The sequence below is a fragment of the Hypanus sabinus genome, chromosome 8 (genome assembly GCF_030144855.1).
Source record: "Hypanus sabinus isolate sHypSab1 chromosome 8, sHypSab1.hap1, whole genome shotgun sequence".
Lineage (NCBI taxonomy): Eukaryota > Metazoa > Chordata > Chondrichthyes > Myliobatiformes > Dasyatidae > Hypanus > Hypanus sabinus.
In genome coordinates this window covers 145,055,724-145,083,163 of record NC_082713.1, presented here as the reverse complement: position 1 = coordinate 145,083,163, position 27,440 = coordinate 145,055,724, and the positions used below count along the sequence as shown (strand labels likewise).

The window sequence follows — 27,440 nt, the reverse complement described above, 5'->3', positions numbered from 1 at the left end:
TCCCCACTAACATCTTAACTACTTTCTACAGAGGCGTGGTTGAGGGTGTGCTGACCTTTTGCATCACAACCTGGTACTCCAGCTGCAATGCTGCGGACAAAAAAGCCTTGCAGAGGGTGGTTAGGGGAGCAGATGAGGTTATTGGGGGCTCCCTACCTTCTGTCCAAGACCTCTTTCAGAGTCGATGCCTCCAGAAGATACAGTACATCATTAAGGACCCCTCACACCCTCTCCATAAACTGCTTGTTCTGCCATCAGGTAAACGTTACAGGAGCATCAAAACAAAAACCACAAGGCTACTAAACAGCTTCCTCCCACAGGCAATCAGACTACTAAATAGCTGCTCTACCTGACTCTGCTTTGGATACTTTTAACTAGCAGTGGACACTTATAAATTGATTTTAATTGGCATGTTTTACTATTTATTGTTGTGTTTGTTATGTTATGATTGCACTTGCCCCTGGGAAATGCTGTCTCGTTTTTGCCCTGCAGAGCTGATGTATGGTTGGAATGACAATAAAGTTTTCTGAATCTTGAATCTAATAATAATAGACAAACACAATCTGCTTAAACTAATAACACACAATTATATTTCTTCTCATCAATATTGAGTACAGCATTTAAACAATCCCAGTCTAGGTTCAAACAAGTATGTGAACCTCTGGAGTAATGCCTTCTACAAAAGTTATTTGGAGTTAGGTGTTTCAATCAGTAAGATGAGATTGGAGGTGTGGGTTGTACAGGTGCCATACCCTTTAGAAAAGACACACAGGTTACTGACAGACCCTGCTCTTCTCAAGAAACACTTATTAAATACAAGAGTTTACATACTTTTTCCAGCCGGGACTGTGAATAATTAAATGTGTTTAATAAAAACATGAAAAGTACAATTGTTTGTGCTATTCATTTTGGCAGATTATGTTTGTCTATTATTGTGACTAAGATGAAGATCAGACCACATTTTATGAGTAATTAATGCAGAAAACCAGGTAATTGCAAAGGGCTCACAAACTTTTCTTTGCAATTATATGTACACCCGGATTAAACTTCAACGTAAAGTTCAAAGTAAAATTTATTATCCGAATACATACACGTAACCACATACAACCCTAAGATTCTTCTTAATGCGGGCATACTTAGCAAATCCATAGAACAATAACTATAACTGCATTAAACTTTTCAATGAACAACAAACTGTGCAAATGCAAATATAACTAAATAATATTAAATAACAAGAGCATGAAGAGTCTTAAGTGAAACTATCAGTTGTGGGAACACCAGAAACAGAATGATTGTAGATATCCCCTTTTGTTCAAGAGCCTGATGGTTGAGGGATAGTACCTTCTACCTGACGGTGACAGCAGCAAGGAAAGAACATGGCCTGGGTGGTGAAGATCTTTGATGATGGGTGCTGCTTTTCAACAGGAACACTTCATGTTTGTGTGCTCAATGATCAGAATCAGTTTTCATATCACTGACATACTGTGGGTCATGAAATTTGTTGTTTTGGAGAACCTTATAGAGAGAGTGCAGAAGAGGTTCACCAGGATTCTGCTAGCTTAGAAAGTTAGTTATAATCTGGCTCAAATACCATCTATAAATTTGCTGACAATACAGCCATTTGTTGGTAGAATCTCAGGTGATGACAAGAGGGCGTACAGGAGTGAGATATGCCAACAAGTGGAATGGTGCCACAGCAACAACCTGGCACCCAACGTCAATAAGACAAAAGAGCTGACTGTGGACTTCAGGAAGGGTGAAATGAAGGAGCACATACCAACCCTCACAGAGGGATCAGAAGTAGAGAGAGTGAGCAGCCTCAAGTTCCTCAGTGTCAAGATCTCTGAGGATCTAACCTGGTCCCAACTTATCAATGTATATATAAAGAAGGCAAGACAACGGCTATACCTTATTAGGAGTCTGAAGAGATTTGGCATGTCAACAAATACACTCAAAAACTTCTATAGTTGTACCATGGAGAGAATTCTGACAGGCTGCATCACTGTCTGGTATGGAGGGGCTACTGCACAGGACCGAAAAGAAGCTGCAGAAGATTGTAAATCTAGTCAGCTCCATCTTGGGCACTAGCCTACAAAGTACCCAGGACATCTTTAGGTAGCGGTGTCTCAGAAAGGCAGTGTCCATTATTAAGGACCTCCAGCACCCAGGGCATGCCCTTTTCTCACTGTTACCATCAGGTAGGAGATACAGAAGCCTGAAGGCACACACTCAGTGATTCAGGAACAGCTCTTCCCCTCTGCCATCCAATTCCTAAATGGATTTTGAAGCTTTGGACACTACCTCACTTTTTTAATACACAGTATTTTTATTTTTGCACATTCTTCTAAGTCTATTCAATATACATAATTGATTTACTTGTTTATTTATTCTGTTTTATTTTATTTATTATCATTATTCTTTCTCTCCTATATTGTGTATTGCATTGAACTGCTGCTGCTAAGTTAACAAATTTCACGTCACATGCTAGTGATAATAAACCTGACTCTGATTCTGACTGGACTAATTTGGATGGTTTATTCTGAAGCTTCAGAGCCTGAGGATTGACTTGATAATGTATATAAAATTATGAGAGGCATAGATAGGGCTTTTTCCCTAGGGTGGTCATATCAAATACCACAGGGCATAGCTTCAAGGTAAGAGGGGAAACATAACATTTTTTAACAGAGTTATAAATTCCTTGAATACAGTGGTATGCAGAAGTTCGGGCACCCCTGGTCAAAATTTCTGTTTCTGTGAATAGCTAAGCGAGTAAAAGATGAACTGATTTCCAAAAAGGCATAAAGTTAAAGATGACACATTTCTTTAATACTTTAAGTAAGATTACTTTTTTAATTTCCATCTTTTACAGTTTCAAAATAACAAAAAAGGATCAGGGCCTGAAGCAAAAGTTTGGGCACCCTGCATGGTCAGTACTTAGTAACACCCTCTTTGGCAAGTTTCACAGTTTGTAAACGCTTTCTGTAGCCAGTTTAGAGTCTTTCAATTCTTGTCTGGGGGATTTTCACCCATTCTTCCTTGCAAAAGGCTTCTAATTCTGAGAGATTCTTGGGCTGTCTTGTCCACACTGCTCTTTTGAGATCTATCCACAGATTTTCAATGGTCAGGAGATTGTGAGGGCCATGGCAAACCTCCAGCTTGCGCCTCTTGAGGTAGTCCATTGTGGATTTTGAGGTGTGTTTAGGATCATTATCCTGTTGTAGAAGCCATCCTCTTTTCATCTTCAGCTTTTTTTTAAAAAAAACAGATGGTGTGATGTTTGCTTCCAGAATTTGCTGGTATTTAATTGAATTCATTCTTCTCTCTACCAGTGAAATGTTCCCCGTGCCGCTGGCTGCAACACAAGCCCAAAGCATGATCAATCCACCCCCGTGCTTAACAGTTGGAGAGGTGTTCTTTTCATGAAAATTCTGCACCCTTTTTTCTCCAAACATACCTTTGCTCATTACAGCCAAAAAATTCTATTTTAACTTCATCAGTCCACAGGACTTGTTTCCAAAATGCGTCAGGCTTGTTTAGAAGTTCCTTTGCAAACTTCTGATGCTGAATTTTGTGGTGAGGATGCAGGAAAGGTTTTCTTCTGATGACGCTTCCATGAAGGTCATATTTGTGCAGGTATCACCGCACAGTAGAACAGTGCACCACCACTCCAGAGTCCGCTAAATCTTCCTGAAGGTCTTTTGCAGTCAAACAGGGGTTTTGATTTGCCTTTCCAGCGATCCTACAAGCAGTTCTCTCGGAAAGTTTTCTTGGTCTTCCAGACCTCAACTTGACCTCCACCATTCCTGTTAACTGCCATTTCTTAATTACATTATGAACTGAGGAAACGGCTACCTGAAAACGCTTTGCTATCTTCTTATAGCCTTCTCCTGCTTTGTGGGCATCATTTATTTTAATTTTCCAGAGTGCTAGGCAGTTGTTTAGAGAAGTCCATGGCTGCTGATTTTTGGGACAAGGTTTAAGGAGGTTTATAAAGTTTTGAAATTCGCATCACCTGGCCTTTCCTAACAATGACTGTGATCAAGCCATAGCCCTAACAAGCTAATTAAGGTCTGATACCTAATCTCTTGGGGTGACCAAACTTTTGCATGGTGCTCCTTTCCTTTTTTTCACTCTGAAATTGTTCAGAACAAAAATAATACTCTAATCTTGCTTAAAATGTTGAAAACAATGTTTCATCTTTAATTTTATGACTTTTGGAGAGCAGTTCATCATCTACTCACCGAATTCACAGTAACAGAAATGTTGACCGGGGTGCCCAAACTTTTGCATGCCACTGTATACTGCCAAAGGGAATGATGGAAGCAGATGCAATAGCAGTGTTTAAAAGCCACATGAATAGGCAGAGAATGCAGGGATAAATATCAGGTGGAAGCAGGTGAGCAGTTTAACTTAGCTTCGTGGTTATTATAGACATCAGGGACCAAAGGGCTAGTTCCTGTGCTACACTGTTCAATGTACAAGATATTGATGGGATCTTGCCTGTAAGATTGTATAATTTTTTAGTCTCCTTTCCTAAGGAAGGAATACACAAAATTTTAAGATAAAAACAGAGGATGTTTCTCCTGGCTGAGTAGCACAGAACTTGGGGCAGCAGTGTCAAAATAAGAGGTAAACTATTTAAGACTGAAAAGGGGAGTAACTTATTGCTCTGAAGGTGATAGAAACCTGAATACTTCGGAAGTTTAATCATTGATTACATTTCAAAAGGAAATTACTGTCCTGCACTGCTCCTGCAATGCTTTTTTAAAAAAATTTCTAATTCCTATCCTTGAATTCAGGTCACTTGTTGCAATTCCATGGGATTACCTGCACCTGTAGTCCTTTAGCCTTATTTAATATGCTTTTCTGTTTACATACATGCAATGCTAAGTTATCTTGACCTTGTACTCTCCTACAATCTGTTACTTTTTCTGGTATTAATTCTCCTAAAAAAAATTTTTTTGCTCCCCATTCCCGCTATATTCAACCTCCTTGTGCCTTTTAAATTTGTTAAAATTTGTCCGAAGGGGCATACAGTACAATGCAAAAGCACTAGGGTGCCTACGACTTTTGCATAGTACTGCATTTGTCATTGTGGAGTAGAGGGGAAAGCGAGTTTGTAAATCTGGAGGGAGCAAAGGAAGTTAGGAAAGGCGAAGGTGGAGCTCTGCAGATGGAGTGTGGGACAGGCAGCAGAGGAGTTGCAGGGGTGGGGTGTGGTGCGGGTGCAGAGGCACCCAGCCTTGAGACACCAGGCACGGTAATTTGATTCCAAACAATTGGTATATTGATCATTATAGAATGACTCTTCGGTGCTTCCCACTTCCTCCCCTCTCCCTTTTCCCAACCATGATACCCCTTTCCCTGCCCTCTTACCACTCTCAGTCCGCAATAGAGACCCATATCACAATAAGGTTTATTACTGACAAATATCATGAAATTTTTGTTTGAACCAGCAGTACAGTGCAATACATAAAATTATTACGGTTCTGTGCAAAAGTCTTGGGCACCCTAACTATATACATGTGCCTAAGACTTTTGCACAGTACTGAAAAAATTATGCCAAGAGATTCTACTAAATTATATCTTATTACAAAGTAGATTTACTTTAAGATTAATACCACACCTATCCAGGCCATTCTCATCTCAATTAATGATGGAGTGCAATGACAAAATTTTCCTAACTAAATTAGAGACTGCAAGGTCAAAAGGGAAATGAAGCAAGGGAGGGGATTAATGGGAGTCTAACAGAGAGATTTTTGTACTTTCATTGGTCAAAGATGAGGTACAACTGCACCAAAAGATATCTACCATTGCTCTTTTATTCAAAAAAGGCAGGAGGGATAAATCTGGAAGCTGCAAGCAGGTAATTCTTACATCTGTGGTAGTTAATCATAAAAACTAGAGATTCTGCTATTTCTCTCCGCAGAAGCTGCATGATTTACTGAGCTCCTTTAGCATTTTGTGTGTGTTGTCAATTATTGGAGAAAATTCTGAAGGGCAGGATTTTGACTAGGTAAGCAAGGAGACTGACGAGGGCAGGTTAGTGGAGGTTATTTACATAGAATTTAGTTAAGCTTTTGACAAGAACCTACATGTAAAGCCCATCCAAAAGGCTAAGGCACAAGGGTTTAGTTGGAGAATTGGATCCAAAATTTTTTTGGGTTATAGGAGACTGAGGTTTGTGGTAGATAGGTGATGTTCTGTGTGGAAATCTGGGAAGTGGTGTATGCCAATGATTTGTGCTATGAATTTTACTGTCTGTATATTATAAAAATGACTTGAGTGAGAAAGTAGGCATTATAATTAGTGAGCTTGCAGATGATACAAAAATCGGTGGAGGTAGAATTAATGAAGGAGGATTTTTTTAAAGAAACAGTTTGACATAGATAAGCTGGAAAGTTGGGTGGAACAGCAGCATGTGGTATTTAATCCAGCCAAGAGTGAAATATTGCACTTTGGAAGGTAATATTAGCGATGTTGAGGTACAGAGAGAACCTGTGGTGTAGGTTCAAAATACCCTGAAGGAAGAAGTGCATGGATAGGATAGTGAAAAAGACATTTGCTATGTTTGCCTTCAAAAGCTGAGATGTCATGTTACAGATGTACAAAACAATGATTGGGTATCATATACTGTTCTCATCGCTGCATCACAGGAAGGAAGTGCTAGCAATAGAGATTCACCAGGATATTGCCGGGAAAGGAAAGGAGAGATTGGCTAGGCTGAATTTATTTTCACTGGAATGTAAAAAACTGAGGAACTGACATTACTGTATATGAAAGGCACAGATGGGATAGATGCTCAGAATTTTTCTCCTGGGGCAAGGAAGTCTAGAACTAGAGGACACAGGTTTAAAGTGAGAAGGGAAACAATTTCAAAGAGATCTGTGGGTAGGCTTTTCCCCACACAATGTGTGGTGAATATTTCAAATGCACTGCCAGAGAAGTTGCCATTAATGATTAAAAGCTATTTGGACAGGTCCTTGGATAGAAAAGTTGTGGAATAGAGGCCTTATGCAGGCAAATGATTAGTATCATAGTCAAAATGGACCAGGGCTTTCAAGACCCCATTCAGTGCTGTATAATTCTATGAAGGGAAATGCTACATTCAAATTATCAACAAAGGAACTTAACATCACTAGTGGCAGTTGCATATGAGTTTGAGATTGGATACTTACGATCATTGTCATGAACAATTTGGAAGTTCTTCACTGATGCCTGTGTAACTCTTCCATGGAAATTCAGCACATAAGACTGAGTATCATCATTCCAAACAGGCACTTTGTTATGCAGCTCAATTAGATTTTCCATATTTCTATTCTGCCACATCAACAGCAAACTTTCATGTTCCTGGGGAAGATTTTGAAAACATAAGTAATCATTGTTAACATTTTAAAACCAACTTCAAGAATAGATTTTAAATATGACAAAGGAGACCTGGAGAATTTTCTGATAATAAAATACAAGGCATATTTTGGACTTAATTTTCACATGTAATATGTTTCTCATTATCGCCAGGATACTGATGGGTCTCTTTCATTAAAAAAAAGTTCTGTTTATAAGAAATGGAAACACCTAAATTTAATATTTAGACAAATGAACTACACAATAATTCACCAACATGTTAAGTAGACACTAAGGTATAATCACTAAATCATTGGACTCTGGCATGGTGCCAGAGGACTGGAAAACTGCAAATATTACTCCACTCTTAAGAAAGGAGGAAGGCAGCAGAAAGGAAATTATAGACCAGTGGTTAGGAAGATGAGAGAATCAATTGTTAAGGATGAGGTGATGGAGTACTTGGTGGGGAATAAAAGGATCGTTTTCTGGTTGGCTGCCAGTGGCTAGTGGTGTTTCGCAGGGGTCAGTGTTGAGACCACTCCTTCTTATGCTGTATATAAATGATTTACACGATGGAAAAGATGGCTTTGTTGCCAACTTTGCAGATGATACGAAGATTAGTGGATGGGCAGGTAGTGTTGAGGAAACAAATAGGATGCAGAAGGACTTAGATTATGAGAATAGTCAAGAAAGTGGCAAATGAAATACAATGTTAGAAAATGCATGGTGTGGTCATGTACTTTGGTCGTAGTAAAAATGTACGGACTATTTTCTAAACGGGGAGAAAATCAAGGAATCTGAGAATCAGAGGGACTTGGGAGTCCTTGTGCAGAACACCCTAAAGGTTAACTTGCAGGTCCAAGCGGTGGTGAGGAAGTCAAATGCCATGTTAGCAATCATTCCAAGAGGTCTTAAATACAAGAGCAAGGATGAGATGCTGAGGCACTGATGAGGGCTCACCTTGAGCACTGCGAACAGTTTTGGGCCCCTCATCTTAGAAAGGATGTGCTGGCATTGGAGAGGGTCCAGAGGAGGTTCACAAGGATGATTGCAGGAATGAAAGGGTTATCGTACGATGAACGTTTGATGACTCAGGATCTGTACTCGCTGGAATTCAGAAGGATGAGGGGGAGAATCTCATTAAAACCTTTCGAAAATTGAAAGGCCTAGACAGAGCAGATGTAGAAAGGATGTTTCCCATGGTGGGAGTGTCTAGGACAAGAGTGCACAGCCTCAGGACAGAGGGGCGCCCTTTCAAAACAGAGATGCAGAGAAATTTCTTTAGCCAAAGGGTGGTGAATTTGTGGAATTTGTTGCCACATGCAGCTGTGGAGGCCAGGTCGTTGGATGCATTTAAGGCAGAGATTGATAGGTTCTTGATTGGATATGGCATCAAAGATTACGCATAGAAGGCCAAAAACTGGGGTTGCGGAGGAAATAGAAAAAAGGATCAACTATGATTGAATGGCGGAGCAGACTCGATGGGCCAGATGGCCTAATTCTGCTCCTATGTCTTATGGTCTTATAATATGTAATATGAACATAACCTCAATGTTTTAAATATTCTGTTATCCTTCCTCCACTGTACCATCTGTGATCCTTAAAATATTCTATTTAATTCATATTTAATTACCACTATGGCTGTCAAACTAATTTAAAACCCTTACATACTCAGATTCAAAGTTCAAAGTAAAATTTATTATCAGAGTACATACATGTCACCACATACAACCCTGAGATTCTTATTCTGCGGGCATACTCAGCAAATCTATAGAACGGTATCTATGACTGTAAATATCAGCAAATATAAAGTAACTGTGAAAACACAGATATAAATAAATAGTAATAAATAATGAGCATGAAATAACAATATAAAAGAGTCCTTAAATGAGTGCAGCTATCTCCTTTTGTTCAAGAGCCTGATGGTTGAGCAGTAGTAACCGTTTTTGAACCTGGTGGTGCGGGTCCTGATGGACCTGTACCTTCTACCTGATGGCAGCAGTGAGAAAAGAGCCCGGCCTGGGTGGTGAGGATCTCTGATGATGGATGTTGCTTTTCTACAGTAACATTTCATGTAGATGTGCTCAATGGTTGGGAGTGTTTTACCCACGATGGGGCAAATCCACTACCTTTTGTAAGATTTTCCGCTCATAAAACATTGGTGTTCTTGTACCAGGCTGTAATGCAGCCAGTCACCACACATCTATAGAGGTTTGCCAGGGTTTTTGATGACATGCCTAACCTCTACAGATTCCTGAGGAAGTAGAGGTGCTGTTGTGCTTTGTTCATAATTATTTATATGATGGGTCCAGGACAGGTCCTTTGAAATGGTGACAGCCAGGTCCCTCTCCACCTCTGATCTTCCGATGATTACTAGTTCATTACCTCTGGGTTCCCTCTCCTGAAGTCTACAATCAGTTCCTTGGTCTTATTGACAGTGAGTGAGAGGTTGATGTTATTACACCACTCAGCCAAGTTTTCAAAGTCGCTCCTGTATGCTGATCCATCACCCCCTTTGATACAGTGATGTCATTTGCAAACTTGTATATGGTGCTAGAGTTGTACTTAGCCCCACAGTCGTAGGTGTAAAGTGAGCAAGGGGCTAAGCACACACCCCTGCAGTTCTCCTGTGCAGATGGAGATTGTGGGGAGATGTTTTTGCCAATCCAAACTGACTGAAGTTTACAAGTGAGGAAATCCAGGATCCAATTGCACAAGGGGGTATTGAGGCAATTTCTTGTTTACGGAACAGCACTGTGCAGTTTCGTAAATGCTTGCTTATAATCATCCACTGCTGGTATGTAAATAGATCATGGATGAGAACTACCGAAGCAAGTAGAATGGTCTACAAATAATCATTAGTCGTTCTAAGTCAGGGGAACAAGAAACTGACATAACTCCAACATCTGTGAACCTAAGAGAATTGACTAAAAAGCATACTCTGTCACATTTTTCCTTACCAGAGTTCAAGGTTCGATCCATTCTGAAAACTGTAAAACCTTCTGGTCGGATAGTGGCGTCCGTCGTGTTTGTAGTTAACCAAGTCTCAATGCAACAAGAATTGATATCTGCCTCATCTACCTCTGATACAGCAGCCTTGCTTTGATATCATCAATCTTATTTTCAAGTGACTGAACATTCGCTGACAAGATGCTTGGTAGGAGAGGCCTCATCCCCCTGCGTTTCAGCTTGGTCTGAATTCTACCTCGAATGCCACATGTTAAAGGCTCCCCTTAAAGCTGCCACACTTAACTGCTCCACATTTAACTGTCGAACATGAGATCTTTAGATCATTGATATAATTCTGTAGTCCGTTGTTAAAAGAAAATTTACGTGCTGAAGGTTGCAGCGAAAGTAGTTCAAAAGGAGTATATTTAAGAGGAAAGCTGATACAATTTCCTACAACCCACAGAGTCGCTGATGTACACCAGCGCCATCTTAGTCTAATCAGATCTATCTATCGCATGTATATCAAAATATACAGTGAAGTGTGTCATTTGCATAAACAACCAACACACCCATGCATGTGCTGGGGGCAGCTCACAATTGTGCCACACATTGCAGTGCTAGCAAAGCATGCTCACAGAACAACTCAGAACACAACAGAACATACCACATGGTAAACCAACAACTGCAAACCAAGACACGTTCATCCCTCCTACTCACCCACGCATGAACATGGACAATCTTCTAACCCCAGGACAGGCTATTTTCAGCCTTAGGCTGACTTATCACCATCTGGGTCTTCAACTTCCCCAGTGGACTCGCAGAGATTCGTAGATTCGGGGTTCTGACCATCAGGCTTCGCGTTCTGGACTTTTAATGGATATTCCAGCCTCGACTTCTGAACTTACGATCAACTTCTGGACTTCCAATTGACCTCAGGCTTTGATCTAGACCCCTGATCAACACTTCGGCACCGACCCAGGATTTGTTGATCCCAACAAATGAGGACTCTGGATGTGGATCCAAACTCCAAGCCTTGAGCTCTGGACTCAATGATGGGACCACGAACACTAGACCTCAAACTTTTGTCTCACTCACCTGTATATCTATGGGCACCCTGTCCTCACTGGGCTGCATGCTTGACATTGGACCATGTCCACGTTGCTGGCCTTTGAATATGGAGGGGAGGCTTTGACTCTGGTCTATCATCAAACTTCTCTACATCCTTGTCCATAAACCTTAATTTGATCCCTAACTCCCCTCCCTGTGCCCAACACCATCCCTGTGAACCCCCAAAAAATCCTTTAAAAAAACCAACTCAGTTTGAGCCGTGACCCAATGGAGACCACAGCTTGATGCCATCTTGACTGGAATATCGACATGCACTTGGCATATTTTCTTTATATTTAAGTGTTATGATTACTTACATCTTTGTAAATTAAAATACCTATTTGTTACAATTTCTCAATGGCTTACATTGCGAGGTTTAATGGGGACCCGTTCATGATTCACATTCATCCCTGGAATGACAACAGTCATTTTCCTTGGCCCTTTAAATCCAAGGACATTGGTTTCCTGGAGAGAAATACAAGTTTAACATGAATGATTTAAGACAATATTATTGAACAGACATGCCAAAACCTCCACATTTCACAGACACTGCACCTGTCAAGCACAGGACCAGTAACTTGGTACCTGTATTACCAGATTGCTTAGTTAAGAAGCAGTCAGAGTGGAATAAGGTGCTATTAATTATCCATAATGGTGCTTGCAAACTTGAATTAACAGAATTTAAAATCTTGCACCAATTACTTTAAATTAAAGAAAAAAGCTTCTATAAAGGCTCAAAAGGTTGCACGTTTATTGTATGCTGTTTACCGTGACAGTTGGTGGTGTATGAAAGCAGGTTTGACCATCCTGAATATCTTTATACCCAAAGTCACTGTGCTGCATGTGGATTGCAAACACTCTCACATAAAGGAGCAACAAAATCTCGTCATGCTCTTTCTGACTTCAGATATACCTCAGGGGAAGTGCAGGATTAGAATGAGGTTAATTTGAAAGTTGGTATACAAAAATAAATTGGATCTACAATATAGTTGCAACATCTAAGAATTAAGATTATTGGAAGGATAGCCTGAATTCTGACAGTAGCACTTGGATGTGGAGGCTGACCAGAAATGAGGTGGTGGGTGGAGCATAGCAGAACATGATAAATGCTGTGGTTTATGTCAGAGTCAGGGAGACAGCAAAGTTGTCAAGCGGTGTTAGGGCTATATTTAAAAAAAAGTCTCAATGGTTATAATTTTTTGACCATGATACAACTGTGACAGCAAGGGAAATGCTGGTATACAAAACCACTTATGGTTGAAGCCAAAGTCCAAATGAACATTAAAAGGGGCAAATGTGTGGGGAAGATAGTAGGGTTAAGAATAATTCATATAGGAAGAAAGTAGATTAAAAGAAAATGAAAATAACCAAGAAGCTGCAGTAGCTGTTACTCTTTATTCTACACTGTTACTGTTTGATCTTGCACTACTTCAATGCAATGTGTAATGATTTGATCTGTATGAACAGTGTGTAAAATAAGCTTTACACTGTACCTTGGTACACATGGCAATAATAAACCAATTCAATTCAATTAAAAAAGAACAGGAAATTCAAGGAAACGTCAGGTCAGGCATCATCTATTGAGTGAGAAACAGTTAACGTTTCAGATCATTGAAGAATTGCAGTAAGATTAGTACAATGTGAAGTTATTGATAAACACCTCTCTTCTGAATAATCCCTTGAGGAACTCCTCCAGTAGCTTATAGAGTCAAAAGTTGTACAGCTCAGAAACAGGCCCTTTGGCCTATCACATCCAATCTGACCTTTCTGCCCATGTACACTGAGCAGATATGCCCACATTTGGTCAATAATCTTCTGTACATGTCTAAATGTCTCTTAAATGTCATGATTGTATCAGTTTCCAACATTCTTTCTGGTGGCATAGTTTAGATATCAACCAGTCTGTGTAAAATCTAGTCCTCAGATTCCTTTAAAACTCTTTCCCTTCACCTTAAATCAACGGCCTCTTGCTTTTCATACCCATACCAAGGGGAAATGATTCTGACTATTTACCTCATCTATTATTTTCTAAAATATCGCATGCCTCTCTCAGGTTATCTCTCAGCCTCTTTCACTCCAGGGAAAACAACCCCAATCTATCCAATCTCTCCTCATGGATAAAGCACTCCAATCCAGGCAACACCTTGATGAATGTTCCCTGCATTCTTATTGGTGCAAATGCATCCTTTCTGTATTGTGACTGCATACAAGACTCCAAAGTGTGGGTCTGTGACTTTGTAATGTTACCTCCTGGTTTTTGTAGCCTGTGCCCTGGCCTATGAAGGTAAGCACATGACTAACCACTATTTGATTTTGCAGAGTTGAGATGACTGACCAATTTCATCAGAGCTCCTTGTGGTCTTAAAGTTAAGTCCCTGATTCTCCATCATAAAGTCAATGAAAACAGTCTCATGGGGTGCAATGTTTACCCCATGTTACAGCAAGTCCCTCTCAGCTATTTAGGAACATAGCTGTCCACATTTGGACAAAAATTTTGATGAGGTCTGGAGCTGAGTGTTGCAGGCTCACTAGATCAGCACCTCATTTTCAGGGGTTGCTCCTGGTATGCTCCTCTGCACCTCATTGAATCATGGTTTATTCCCTGTTTTGACTAATATCAATACAGCAAGAGATATGCCATGCTGTGATGTTACAGATTGTGGTAAGTTACATTTTGGTTGCCACTTAGGGCCATTTTTGAATGATGCTAAACAACATAATGGAGGACGTTCTTATAGAGTGAAGTCAAGACTTACTCTTCACATGGTCCTATGCAGGGATCAACTTGGCCAATACTTTCATGGACAGATGCATCTTCCATAGGTAAAACTGGTGACAGTTAAATGGGTTAATCCGAATATCATTTCATTTACTTCCTGCCACAGGACAATCGAGCAGATATGCTCTTCTAAACTCACAGGTATACCAAGAGCAATACCACTACTACTTTTAGTATTGGACATTCAAGTTTACAAATCAGAGTACAATTCATATTTTTGCTGCTTTCAACAGCTAAGTGAGTATGTGAAGTGATAATGAGATGTTCTCTTGCCCATTTTTGACTTGATGTCATAAGACCTCAAGAGGTTTGGAGAACATGTTGAAGACCACCAGGCTATACCTTCCCACATGCATTCTGCCATACTGCTCCTGGTGATTCTGCTACATCAGTAGGACAGAATACATGCAAGAATAAATAAGGAAACTTTGACACGATTCTGTGAGGACAACTATGTCAGACTGTTGCTTGATTATTCCATGCACTAGCTCAGTCAATTTAAACATTGTACCTAGGTTTCAAATGGTTACATCTTCTAGCTGTTAGCTCCATATTTTTGCATCATGACATAAAATTACATCCATCTTTGGGAGTCCATATTATTTCATTGGCTAATAATGGCAACTTATTTAACTTCTAAGCAATAAAAATAATTACACAATTTTCAGGACATGTTTATAAAAAGAAATTCAAAATACTTATTCATCTATGAGACACTTGGAAGATTTAAGCTACTCTTTCAAAGACTAGGAAAAGTAATCAATTGTTCTTAGAATGATAAAATATGATACACTTACATAGCAAATTGCAGCTAATTCTTGCCTGGTATTGGCTTCATCAAGTAATCCAACTGCTTTTGCAGGATTTATTCCATTATCATAGATTGTAAACTTAGTTCCCATTAAATTTGACCTAATTGAAAAGAAAACCAACACAATAATAGGCATCATTTACAGCATATATTCTTAGATTCCCAAATGGTATTCCCATTTATTCAGCAAACCCCAAAGAAAACGATTTAAGAGTGCAAACTCTATTGATTAATAGTGTATTGTACTCTTGTAAATACATACTTTCTGGAGTCACGACTCATCCTCAGGAGATGATGTTGAGTTTTACCCATTGCACTGGTTTTTAGCAACATTATATACAGAGAGAAAAAAAAACATTTACACTTGACTCCAATCAGTAAGAACCACTTCCAGATCAAGTCAAGAAGAATTATAATATTATAGCATAGGAGACATATGGGCCATTGAGCCCATTCTAATATTTTTTGCAAGAACAATCAATTAGACCCAACTTCCCAGGATGTTTCCCATCATTTTTTTTATAAACTTTAAGAAAATATTAAATTCCTTTTATTGACACTGCTTCAACATCTCTTTTAGACAGTGAATTCCAGATCACAACTTCTAGCCATGTTTTTTTTAAATGTTTTGTCTCCTTTAATTAATTTGTTAATCATTTTAAAGTTAAGTCCTCTGATTTTCCATCCTAAAGTCAATGAAAACAGTTTCATACAATTCACTTGTCTGAATTTTAAATAGTTCCAGCAAACTACATTGCAACCTTATTTCCTCTGAGGAAACAACCTCAGCTTTTCCAGTCTCTTGATTTCACTGAAGTCTAATGCTGCAATCATTCCATTATATCAGTTTTGTACACTGCATAAAGCAGTTGTATCCTTCCAATGGTGAACTATACAGAATAGAACACAATAATGCTTGAGTGGAACAAGTTTTTTTTTGTAAGTGGTCAACCAAACTTCCTTATTCGTGCACTCTTTGATCTATTTATTAAGTCTTTGATCCGACATACTTTTTTCATGTTGCATTTTTAACCTGTCCTTCCACCTTCAAAGATTTGTTCATAGGCACCTAATTCACCTCATGAAAAACTGTCCAGTCATCACTTATGGCATTGTGACTGAGCTTCAGTTCCAATTCCTAACCACTGCATTGATGCTTTTCTGATTAAAAATTTTATTCTAAATTTCTGTTTCCATAACAAAACTAAGCTTTGATTATTCTTTCCCAAAAGTTTTCCCCACCAGAAAATAGTTCACATGATGAACTTTATTCCACAGAATCAAGCGGAACTACATCAGTTAAACTCAAACTATTTAAAATTAATAAGTAACTATTTAGTATTTCATCAATTAATGACAAAACTAATTGTTAATGATACATTAATTTTTGATGCAAAGTTAATCTCTATACAAAAATCTATATACTTTTATTTTTCATATATATTTATACTGGATTTTGTAAAATATAGTACATATCACCCACTCATTGAAATTCACTGACCTTAATTTCCCTATGTAGCTTTCAGCTTCTCGAGATAAGTCTGTTGCATCAACAGATATTAAATAATTGGAAGTTTTGCTTTTTTTCCTTTTTCTTCCAGCTAATAAAAACAACTGTGAAAAATAGCATATTTAGAATTGTTCTTTTCATAATCAGTACCTTCAATTTACCTTTCATTAGTCATACAACAGTCAATAAAAATTATTTTTCAAGATTATTGAGTTATTTAATATGTTCATTAGGTGATGAATTAGTGCTACAGTATGCAACCTTTCATACCAATGGCTTTCAGTCTGAAATATCTCCAGTAGGATATACAAAGTTCCCACAGAAACCATAAGTTGGAATATCATCCCTTCACACCCTGGGCACCTCTAAAAATTCTCACGTCAGAGGCAGAATAAAGCTTTCTCCGCACTGCCAGAAGAATATGACAAAAGGAAGTACTTGTACCAACTCACAAAAACTGATCTGAAAAAATACTCTTCTGCAAATTCACCACATTATTTTGCTTATTCTTATTGCTGCATTATCAAATTCTCAGCTCAAGGAAAGCATTATGCCTGCAATGTAAAATCCAATTCAAAACATGTCACTATCTGAGCCTTATAGATATTATTTTGTATTCATATTCTCTATTATACAACTCTAATTCACACTTTTACCGAGTTACAAGACTGAATAGGTTAGGACTTATTCCTTGGAACATAGGAGAGTGAGGGGAGGTTTGATAGAGGTCTGATAGAGGTATACAAAATTATGAGGGATATAGATAGGGTAAGCAGGCTTTTTCCACTGAGGTTGGGTGGCACTACACCTAGAGTTCATGGATTAAGGGTGAAAGGTTAAAAGTTTAAGGGTAACATGAGAGGAAACATCTTCATTTAGAGGGTCATGAGAGTGTGGAATGCGCTGCCGGCACAACTGGTATATGCGAGCTCAAGTTCAACATTTAAGAGAAATTTGGACAGGCACATGGATAGTAGGAGTATGGAATGTTATGGTGCCAGTGTAGGTCAATGAAAGTAGGCAGCTTAAATGGTTCAGCACAGACTAGTTGGGCCAAAGGGCCTGTTTCTGTGCTGTACTTTTCTATGACTCCATGACTATGGTCACACCAGCTAACTTTGCTCCATGTCAAAATTCCAATTTTGTGCTAATTTACACTGCACAGTTCTGGTGGGTTTTTTTTTAAAAAAAACAGGATATAATGTGTACAGTTTACACTGCAAGCTTATAGGTTTTTTTTACAGGCTATAAATCAGCCAATTACAGAGTGATTACTAAAGCTTGAGTGCTATTATCATTGTTAGAACTGCTGAATTTAAATTTTGCTTTGCTTCCACTTAAGTGTAGAATAATAAGCAAAGGTTGTCTCACCTTCTTGCCATCATCCCGCTCAAGATGCATGAAGTATGTTGGATAGAGACCACGGTCCATTCCTTTCTTGTCCCGTGTGACCCTGCATTGGATAGTTATTCCCCGAGGGGCAGGTCTCAGCACAAATTCCTCCAAGTTGTCTGCATCCAAATTTAAGCCAGATCCTCGAGAAGGAAGTGAAGCAGTTGCTGGTTCCTGCTAATTATAAGGGAAGAGCTCAATATTATCAGTGTTTCAAATCCCAGCAGTTAGTCCAAAGCTGTCCAGAATTTTATGCCAAAAGAACACCTGGAGGACAGAAATTCTTTCATTCTGACATTCTGCCTTAATTGTACAGACTGCCTTGATGAAGATTTCCTCACATCAGCAAAACACCTATTTTTTAAGCAAATTCAAGATTCGGAACTAATTTCTTTTATGGAGATTTCATTCCCCTCCCCACCCCCCTCCAGATTTCCTTCCACAAAGGTTCTAACTTGCTAGGCCTTCTGACAACTTGACAAGTGAATGCCCAATTAGTACTAACACATCACAAGAGTCCTTAACTACATATGCCTACTCAACTCATACATATGTATTTTCCAGCAGAGAAGACCAGGCCTTAACTCAAAGATATTAATAAAGAAATAGCTTGTGACATAACTTTTCACAGAACATAAATCCATATGAAATTTAGTTCACCCATATATCCTTCAGCTTCAGTTTGCCCAAATTTATCTCTTGTGAGACACCAGATAGTCAGCAACAATACATATCCAAATCATCTCACTAGTTAAATTTGATTACTGTGGTCCAGGACATGAAAAGATAGTGGCCCAAATTTTGCTGGAGGAACCTGCTACACAACAATCAATAAAAGTAGTCACCCAATACAGAACTTCTATTAAAATTAATAAGTAAAATAAAATGTATATTAAAAAGTCAAAAATAAAGTAGCTAACCTTATCTTTTGTGCACCTTCCCAAGTCTCATCAACAAAGTCACAGATTCTGCAATAGGTCTAACCTGGTCCAAGATTCCAGTCAATTCCCCAGTGTAAATTTGAGTCCTCTAAGCAAAAATCAGCTTTTCCATTGGTCTCCATGCAGGATGCAGTAGTGCAACAAAATGAAGAATCCATCATCTACTGATAATACAAACCTGACTGTCTGGGTAGGCCATTATCTCTGTCTGCCCCTATTCCCACACACCATGTCCATATACCTCAACTTCCATTCTTTCCTCCTTGATTCAGTCCTTTCCCACCTACATCCTCAAAACTTTACATTCTCCTGATTTCCTCAAAAACTTTCAATTCCCTGGCTCTGACTGCCTCATTTTCACTATGCAGGTCCAGTCCCGATATGCTTCTGTCCCCTACCAGGAAGGCCTTACAGCTCTCCACTTTTTTCCAACAAAAGATGCAAACAGGTTCCCTCTACCTCCACCAGAACTTGGACCTCACCCTCAACAATTTTTCTAAACTCAAGGGGTAGCTATATACACCAGCATGGACCCTAGGTATGCCTGCCTTTTTGTTGGCTATGTAGAAAAGTCCATGTTCCAAGCCTTCCCTGGTAATACTCCCCAATTGCTCCTGTGCTGCATTGACAACTGCCTTGGTGCTGCTTCATGCACTCACTCTGAGCTCGTCAATTTCATCAACTTTGTTTTCAACTTCCACCCTACCCTTAAATTCACTTGGTCCACTTCTGACACCTCTCTCCCCCCTTTCTCAATATCTTTGTCTCCATCTGTGGAGACAAACTGCCTCTCAACATCTCTTATACAACTACAAATTCCCATGGCTATCTTGACACCCTGAATCTGTAAAAATGCTATTCCCTTTTCCTCAGTTCCTTCATCTCTACCATGTGTTCCCAGGATGAGGCTTTCCTTTCCAGGACATCAGATATTCTCCTTCTCCAAAGAACAGGATTTCCCTTCCTCTGCCATTGATGCTCCCCTTACCCACGTCTCCTCCATTGCCCATATATCCACACTCACCCCATCTTCCCACCACCATAACAAAGTCAGATTTGCTCGACCATCACCACATGAACCTCTGCATCCAATGCATTATTCTCTGCAGCTTCCACCATCTTCAACATAATCTACCATGGAATGCATCTTTACCTCTACCCTACCACTCTGCTTTCTGCAGGGATCGCTCTCTCCACAATTCCCTTGTCCATTCATCTCTCCTCACTAATCTTCCTCCTGGCACACATCCCTAGGCAACAGAAATACTACACCTGCCTATTCACCTCCTTCCTTACCTCCATTCAGGGCACCAATTAGACCTTCCAGGTGAGGCAACACATTATCTCCAAACCTGTTGGGGTCATCATTTGAATCTGGTGCTCCTGATGCCGCATCCTCCACATCGGTGAGACCCAATGTAAATTGGTAGAATGCTTTATCAAACACCTTTGCTCCATCTGCCAGAAGCAGAACTTTACTGGTGGCCAATTATTTTAATTCCTATCCTCATTCCCATTCCAACATGTCAGTCCACAGCCTCTACTTTTGCCACGATGGGGCTACTCTCAGGGTGGAGGAGTAACACCTCATATTCTGTCGAGGTAACCTGAAGGCATGAACATTGATTTCTCTTTTCAATAATTTTTTCACCCCCTCCCTCTTTTTCTATTCACCTCTCTGGCCTCTTACTTCCTCTCCTCACCTGCCTCTCATCTCCCCGGTGCCCCTCCTTCTTCCTTTTCTCCCATTGTCCACTCTCTTTCCAATCAATTTCCTTCTTCTCCAGGTCTTCACCTTTCCCACCAACCTGGCTTCACCTGTCACTTTCCAGCTAATCTTCCTTCCCATCCCCCACCTTATTATTCTGGTGTCTTCCACCTTCCTTTCCGGTCCTGAAGAAGGGCCTTATTTCAGAACATTGACTGTTTATTCATTTCCATAGATGCTCCCTGACCTGCTGACTTCCTCCAGCATTTTGGGTGTATTGCGCTACTGATAGTAACTTTGGAACCACTGCATTTTCTACATGCACCCAAGTCCCAGACATCAAAATCCAGGAAAATAAGCCATAAACCACAGGAGCAGAATTAGCTATTCATCCCACTAGGTCTGCTCCAGCACTTCATCATGGCTGATTTATTACTTTCTCCCAATCCAATTTCCTTCCTTCTCCCCATAACTTTTGACAGCCTTACTAACAAAGAACCTATCAACCTCTGCTTTAAACATACCTAGTGACTTCGGACCCCACAACTTTCTGTTCAAGCTCAAGCTTCAAATGTTTCTAATATATTAACCATTTCATTCCCAGGATAATTATTGCAAACCTCCTCTGAATTCTCTCCAATGCCAACACATCTTTCCTTAGATGTGGGGCCCAAAACTGCTCACAACACTCCAAAAGTGGTCAGACCAACACCTTATAAAGCCTCAGCATTACATCTTTGTATTCATACTCTAATCCTCTCAAAATGACTACTAACATTGCATTTGCCTTCCTTACTACTGACTCAAATTGCAAGTTAATTTTAGGGAATCCTGCATGCACCAGGACTCCCAAGTCCCCTCGCACTTCTGATTTATGAATTCTCTCCCCATTTGGAAAATATTCTACTCTTTACTCCATGACCATACATTTCCCTATGTTGTAATCCTTCTGCCACTAATTTGCCCATTCTCCCAACCTATCCAAGTGCTTCTACAGACTCACTGCTTCCTCAACACCATCTACCCCTCCACCTATCTTTGTATCATTTGCAAACTTGGCCACAAAACCATCAATTCCACCATCCAAATTATTGACATATATCATGAGAAATAGTGGTACCAACACCAACCCCTGTGGAACACCACTAGTCACTAGCAGCCAATTAGAAAAGAATCCTTTTATTCCAACTCTTTGCCTCCTGTCTGACAGCCAAGCTTCTATCTAAGCTAGTATCCTTCCTGCAATACCATGGGCTCTTAACTTGTTTAGCAGCATCTTGTGTGGTGCCTTGTTAGATTTTCTTAAAGTCCAAGTAAACAATATCCACTGACTCCACTTTGTTTTTCCTGCTTGTTACTTCCTCAAAGAACTCTTAACAGATTTACACAGGATCTCCCTTAACGGCACCATGCTGACTTCAGCCTATTTTATCGTGTGCTTCCATTACCCTGAAACCTCATTCGTAATAGTGGACTCCGATATCTTACCAACTACTGAACTCAGACTATTACCTATAATTTCCTGTTTCCCTCCTTTCTTAAAGAGTGAAGTGACATTTGCAGTTTTCCACTCCTCTAGAACCATTCCTGACTCATGATTCTTCAAAGATCATTGCTAATGTCTCCACAATCTTTTCAGCCAATTCATTCAAAATCCTGGGGTGTAGTCCATCCAGTCCAGTTGACTTACCTACCTTCAGAACATTCAGCTTCCCAAGTAGGAAAGGATTTAAAAGAATTAACTTATTGTGTTTAAATGTCATTTTGGTTATGTTTACATTTAACATAATTAATTATAAATTTGTAATTATCTGAAACTTAACCTACCTTCCTAGGAGTTTTTTTTTGTTTTTTTTGTATTTGCACAGTTTGTCTTCTTTTACACATTGGCTGTTTGTTCATCTTTGTGTGTAGATTTTCTGATTCTATTGTGTTTCTTTGTATCTACTGTGAATGCCCACAAGAAAATGAATCTCAGGGTAGGATATGGTGGCATACACGTACTTTGATAATAAATTGACTTTAAAACTTTGAACTTTGATTTCTTCATTATTGAATTCAATGGAATTGTTGAATCTGCATTGTTCAAAGGCCACTGTTCACTGTTCCAAGGAAGATTCAAAAGTTGGAATGTAGTCAGAAAGAAAATGACAGGGCCATCACAAAAAATAGGATATGTGACCCTTAAATATGGCCTTCTGGAATGTTTTTGGATTGTCATGTTGGCAGCCACCACAAAAGGTTGTTCATGACTGTAATCAGCAGTTATTCTCTCACCTTGACTGATTGTTTATTGGTAGCAGAAGAGGGCCTGACACTTTCATCACTCTGAGAACCTGAAGTATTATCATTCTCCTCTTGATTATCTTCTTCGAAGTTCATACTTCCAGAGATTCCTGTATTTATAAAATTATTGAAGTAGCATTTAAATATTTTGATATTTTAAATAAAGGCTTCATATACTAAAATAAATAGATGACATGGATTTTGCTTAAAAGCAATTAGATTGGCCAAGTTGGCTAATATTGTTACTTTCTTAACTGCCCTATCACATTGCACTGAGAAGTGGCAGACAGGATTCAATCCGGAAAAGTGTGAAGTGATACACTTTGGAAGGTCAAACCTTCTACACTGTCGACAACAATACCAGCCTTTGTGTCGTCTATGTGTTGCTCAAGATTTCCAGCATCTGCAGAATCTCGTGTTACAGTAAGAGAATAATTTTACTGCTCTTAGTCTAGGGCAGGTCCCATTAAAAATGCATCGGGGTTCAGAAATTCATGGACAGGAGCAAATAAGTGAGGCAATTTAAACGTAGCATTACATGCTAACAGTACAACCACATGCAGTTTGAGGAAGTGCTGTATCTTATTCAATAGCTTTACACAACCTGGAAAACACGAAACAGGAGGAGTGCAAATAAACTAACATCCATGTGAACCAATATTTATAATCTGATTGCTTTACATTGAAGCAATTCTCTAAACTCACTTTAAATTTTCTTTACAAATGGCACACACTGACTGCATGCATACCATAGTTGGATAACCTTCACATACTGCAGTGGTTTATCACCAGCTTCTCAAAGGCAGGCAGTAATGGACTACAAATCACATCCTTGCAAATAATAGATATTACAAGAATGGATTAAGACACAAGTCCTGTAAATGTGTATAAAGATTCCAGAATATCATGAAATGGATAATTTATTCTATTATTTAAACAAAGCTTCAATTTGACAACAATGTTTAAATTCACAATGACATCAATTCATTTGTTGAAGAGATACAAGGGATTTGGGGAACAAGAACTTGCAGCAAACCTTGTAAAGGACATTTTAATTAGGTGGACAGATAAATAACATAATTCAATGCAGGAACATGTTGTGAATCTGATTATATTTTTAAGTAAGGGAACAGGAAATGGAATTATATGGGTATAAGGAACAGAAGAATGCTTAACTTTAGAGAAGGCTAAAAATGTAGATTATGCTAAAGGAAAAGGCAAAATAGATGGTAATGTTTAATGTTTTGGAATGCAAATGAAGGTTAATATTGAATTTGTACTCAAGACAGCAACTGGAACACTATACAGTTGTGGGAACCACATCCACTGGCCCAACACAAGAAGAAGATCCCAACATAATTTTATTGGCTAAGAGGTTCGTGCTTAAGAGAAATTTAAATTGACCTTTTTATACAGCATTTGGAATGGTCAAAAGATAATTTAGTCAAAATATCAAGATACTGAGAACTTAAGGTAGATAAACGATGCCTGGAAAACAAAATGAAACCAAAAGACTCAAATGAAACCGAAAGTTACAAACAGAATTAAGGATCATGGGAAAACACTCTGAATAGCAGAATGTACAAACCAATGTTCAATGTTTTTAAAACCGATGTTCAATTATTGAAAGGAAATTGAAGATTTGATTAAGAAAGAAAAATAGTGAGCTATAAGGGTGCTTTCTGTATTTTCCATACAAATAAATGAATTCATGCAATTAAATTAAGGCCTAGAATTTCTGACAGCTAGAGGAATTGAGTGTAACATTTCTAAATTAAATTCTGCAGTTTCTGCTAAATAAGAATATCTATGCAGGTATTTTAAACTTGTAAAAAAGGTTCATTAAATTCAGGCCATTAAGGAACTGAATTTTACTCACAATGGACATGATATGCACTGAGCATTAATCACAAGCTCAGCTATAAAAGGAACTAACAACTGCTCTTAGCTGTCCAGAAAATCAAATAAAGAAAGGAAAAGTATTCCTTTTACTTCTGGGGTATAAAAGTAACAATTTCATGGACAATAATGGTATTGAAGGTCATGTTCTTACAAGTATACTTAACATCAAGCTGCTGGGTTTACTGTTGGATCAGAATGGAGTTATGGCAACTGCTATGCTCATAACCACAAAAAATTGCATTGAATTGTGAATGCAGCCCAGCATATCACAAAAACACCCTATATTTCAGTGACTCTAACTACATTTGTCCCGGCTTGAGAAAGCAGCCAACATGTAAACATCATACAAAAAACACAAAAGTTTGAGAACACATACCACTGGGCTCAAAGACAGCTTCTATCCTGCTGTTATAAGACTCTTGAACAGACCATATACAAGAAAGAATAACTATTGCTCTTTTTGTCTACCCTACTATGGCCCTTATACTTTGTCTACCTACACAGGATTTTCTCTATAGTGAAACTGTGCAATTTCTTTCCTTTTTGTACTACTTCAATGTGCTTATATATGAAATGATCTGTCTAGATAACATGCAAAAAAAGCTTTTCACTGTATCTTAGTATATGCAACAATAATGAACAATACCAAGCATCACTTTGAATTTTACAGACTGCACTCCACCTCTCATCCAATTATTTTATTTCCAAGACCTACACTAAAGGTTTCACTGTAATGTGCAACTGCTTGATAAAGGTGGGCATAATTAGCAAGTTGAATTAGAAAGCAGATTTGTGACAGTTACAAAGCCATTAAAAGCTAAACATCATTGGAAAGACTGATTTGAGGAATGGACTACCGCCACTGGAAAGGAAAAAATTAAGAGATCATTCAAGAAAGTTACTCAAGCTAATGAAAGAACAGGTAAAAACAGTGTATAGCTTCCAAAAGAAGTTGCACTATGTATACACATACACAAAAATGGGATGTTAGAACTAATGAGCCTGTACTTACTGCTTATCTCTAATTGCCCAGAAGGCATTAGGGTCAATAATGCATTGTGGGATAGGAACCTTAGAATTTAAGCTAACTAAAAAAATCTTCCTGATCTTCATTGACTAGTTAATAAGGAAAGGTTCTTTAGTTTCCTGAGAATCCTATAAAAGCTTTACTTAGCTAAGCTATATTACTACAAAATAAAGTTTAGTACTCATTACACTAAGGTCTCTAGCATCAGTTTTACTGCAGTAAATGCAACATTTTCAAATATTCTGTTAAAATATAATTGGTAGGGTCTTGGATTAAGTTCTCATCCAAAAGATATCACTCCAAAACTTCCTGTGTAGTACACTGCATTCAAGCATAGATATTCAAATTTCTTGAAGTAGATTTGATGAAAAGGAAAACACAATTACTAACTATCTAATTTATCCTTTAGTTTGGCAAGTTCACAACTAATTATTTTTCTTTACATTAGATTTCACCAAACAAAACTAAATCAAAAATAACACAAAGGAAATTTTATTACCTCTTTGTTCCATTATTTCCTGGATTTCTGGCTTAGCTGGCAAGTCCAAGAGTGCTTCGACATCATCACTGACTGCCATTGATTCACCAACAGAAAGGATTTGGATCCTGTTACTAACACCTTGTACTTCATTGCTTACTAAGGATCCTGGCCCATCAACACCTTGAGGGACAGAAACATTTTTATTGTAGCAAGAATGGTCAACATAGTCAACAAAGGTTACCTGTTTTGTAATAATTCTACACCTCTACAGGGTCTGTTGAGACTTCTTGCATGATATACCAAGCAAAACCACCCAACTTACTTACTGTAACTGAACTCTGAATTGAAGGGCAACAAATACATGAGAAATGCTTAAGATACTACTTTGTTACTGAGGTATGAAAATAAGAAAAGACAATCAGATTGATCAGGTATCACTAAGTTAATAAACCTTTATCCAAACAAAAAAATCCTGTGTCCTTAAGGTTGTCGAAGGGCTAAGATATGGGCATGATAAGTTTGTGCCCATGGCTATTTCAGAAATTTAACTTATTTTGGGGAGAAGAGTGGGAATGAAATAAGGATTCTCCAAATGCAGCACTTGTACAATCTGAACATAGCTAATGGGTGTTGTCAACACCCTGGTCAGAATACCTAAAAATGTCGGTATCTGATGGTTGCAAAGACAGAAACATCACCACAATTTAAGTCCCATAAGCTTTAAAGGAATAATTTTTGTTTCTGTATTCTAGAAAGTCTCACTCTTAGAAAGATCAGCAACAATTGCTTTCCCATGGAAGAGTTGAGAAGGAGCTAATGTCCTTTCACACTACAATTTAGCCAGAATTGATGTTTCCATTAAATCATGACATGATAATAGAGTCATTGAATAATATAGCATGGAGACAGGTTCTTTGACCCAATTCATCCATTCAACCATGGTGCCCAGCAAGCTAGTCCCGTTTGCCCATGCCTGGTGCATATCCCTCCAAACCACTCCTATCATGAACCTAACCTAGTGTCTTTTAAATGTTATTATTGTACCTGCCTCAACTCTGACAGCTCATTCCATATATGACTGCCTTACACAAGACGAAGATGCTCAAGTTCTGTTTAAAGATTTAAAAGTTCCTTCTAAATCTTTCACCTCTCACCCATGCCTTTAAGATTTAAGTTCCTCTGCCCTGGGAAAATGAATAATGT

At 38.7% G+C, this 27,440-nt stretch overlaps 1 protein-coding gene across 5 annotated transcripts in view; it reads right to left on the bottom strand.

The window, feature by feature from the left end:
* Window positions 1-27,440, bottom strand: part of LOC132398536 (tubby-related protein 3-like) — a 73,048-nt gene that overhangs the window by 8,468 nt on the left and 37,140 nt on the right. For 4 of the 5 annotated variants that reach the window (XM_059978154.1, XM_059978151.1, XM_059978153.1 and 1 more), the window contains 7 exons: window positions 26,256-26,417; window positions 22,819-22,937; window positions 17,872-18,069; window positions 16,492-16,604; window positions 14,977-15,091; window positions 11,767-11,865; window positions 7,179-7,350 (listed from right to left, as the gene is read on the bottom strand). In XM_059978154.1, coding sequence (XP_059834137.1) covers window positions 7,179-7,350; window positions 11,767-11,865; window positions 14,977-15,091; window positions 16,492-16,604; window positions 17,872-18,069; window positions 22,819-22,937; window positions 26,256-26,417 — 978 coding nt within the window. The remainder of the gene's footprint in view (window positions 1-7,178; window positions 7,351-11,766; window positions 11,866-14,976; window positions 15,092-16,491; window positions 16,605-17,871; window positions 18,070-22,818; window positions 22,938-26,255; window positions 26,418-27,440) is intronic. The other variant, XM_059978152.1, reaches the window with a different exon arrangement.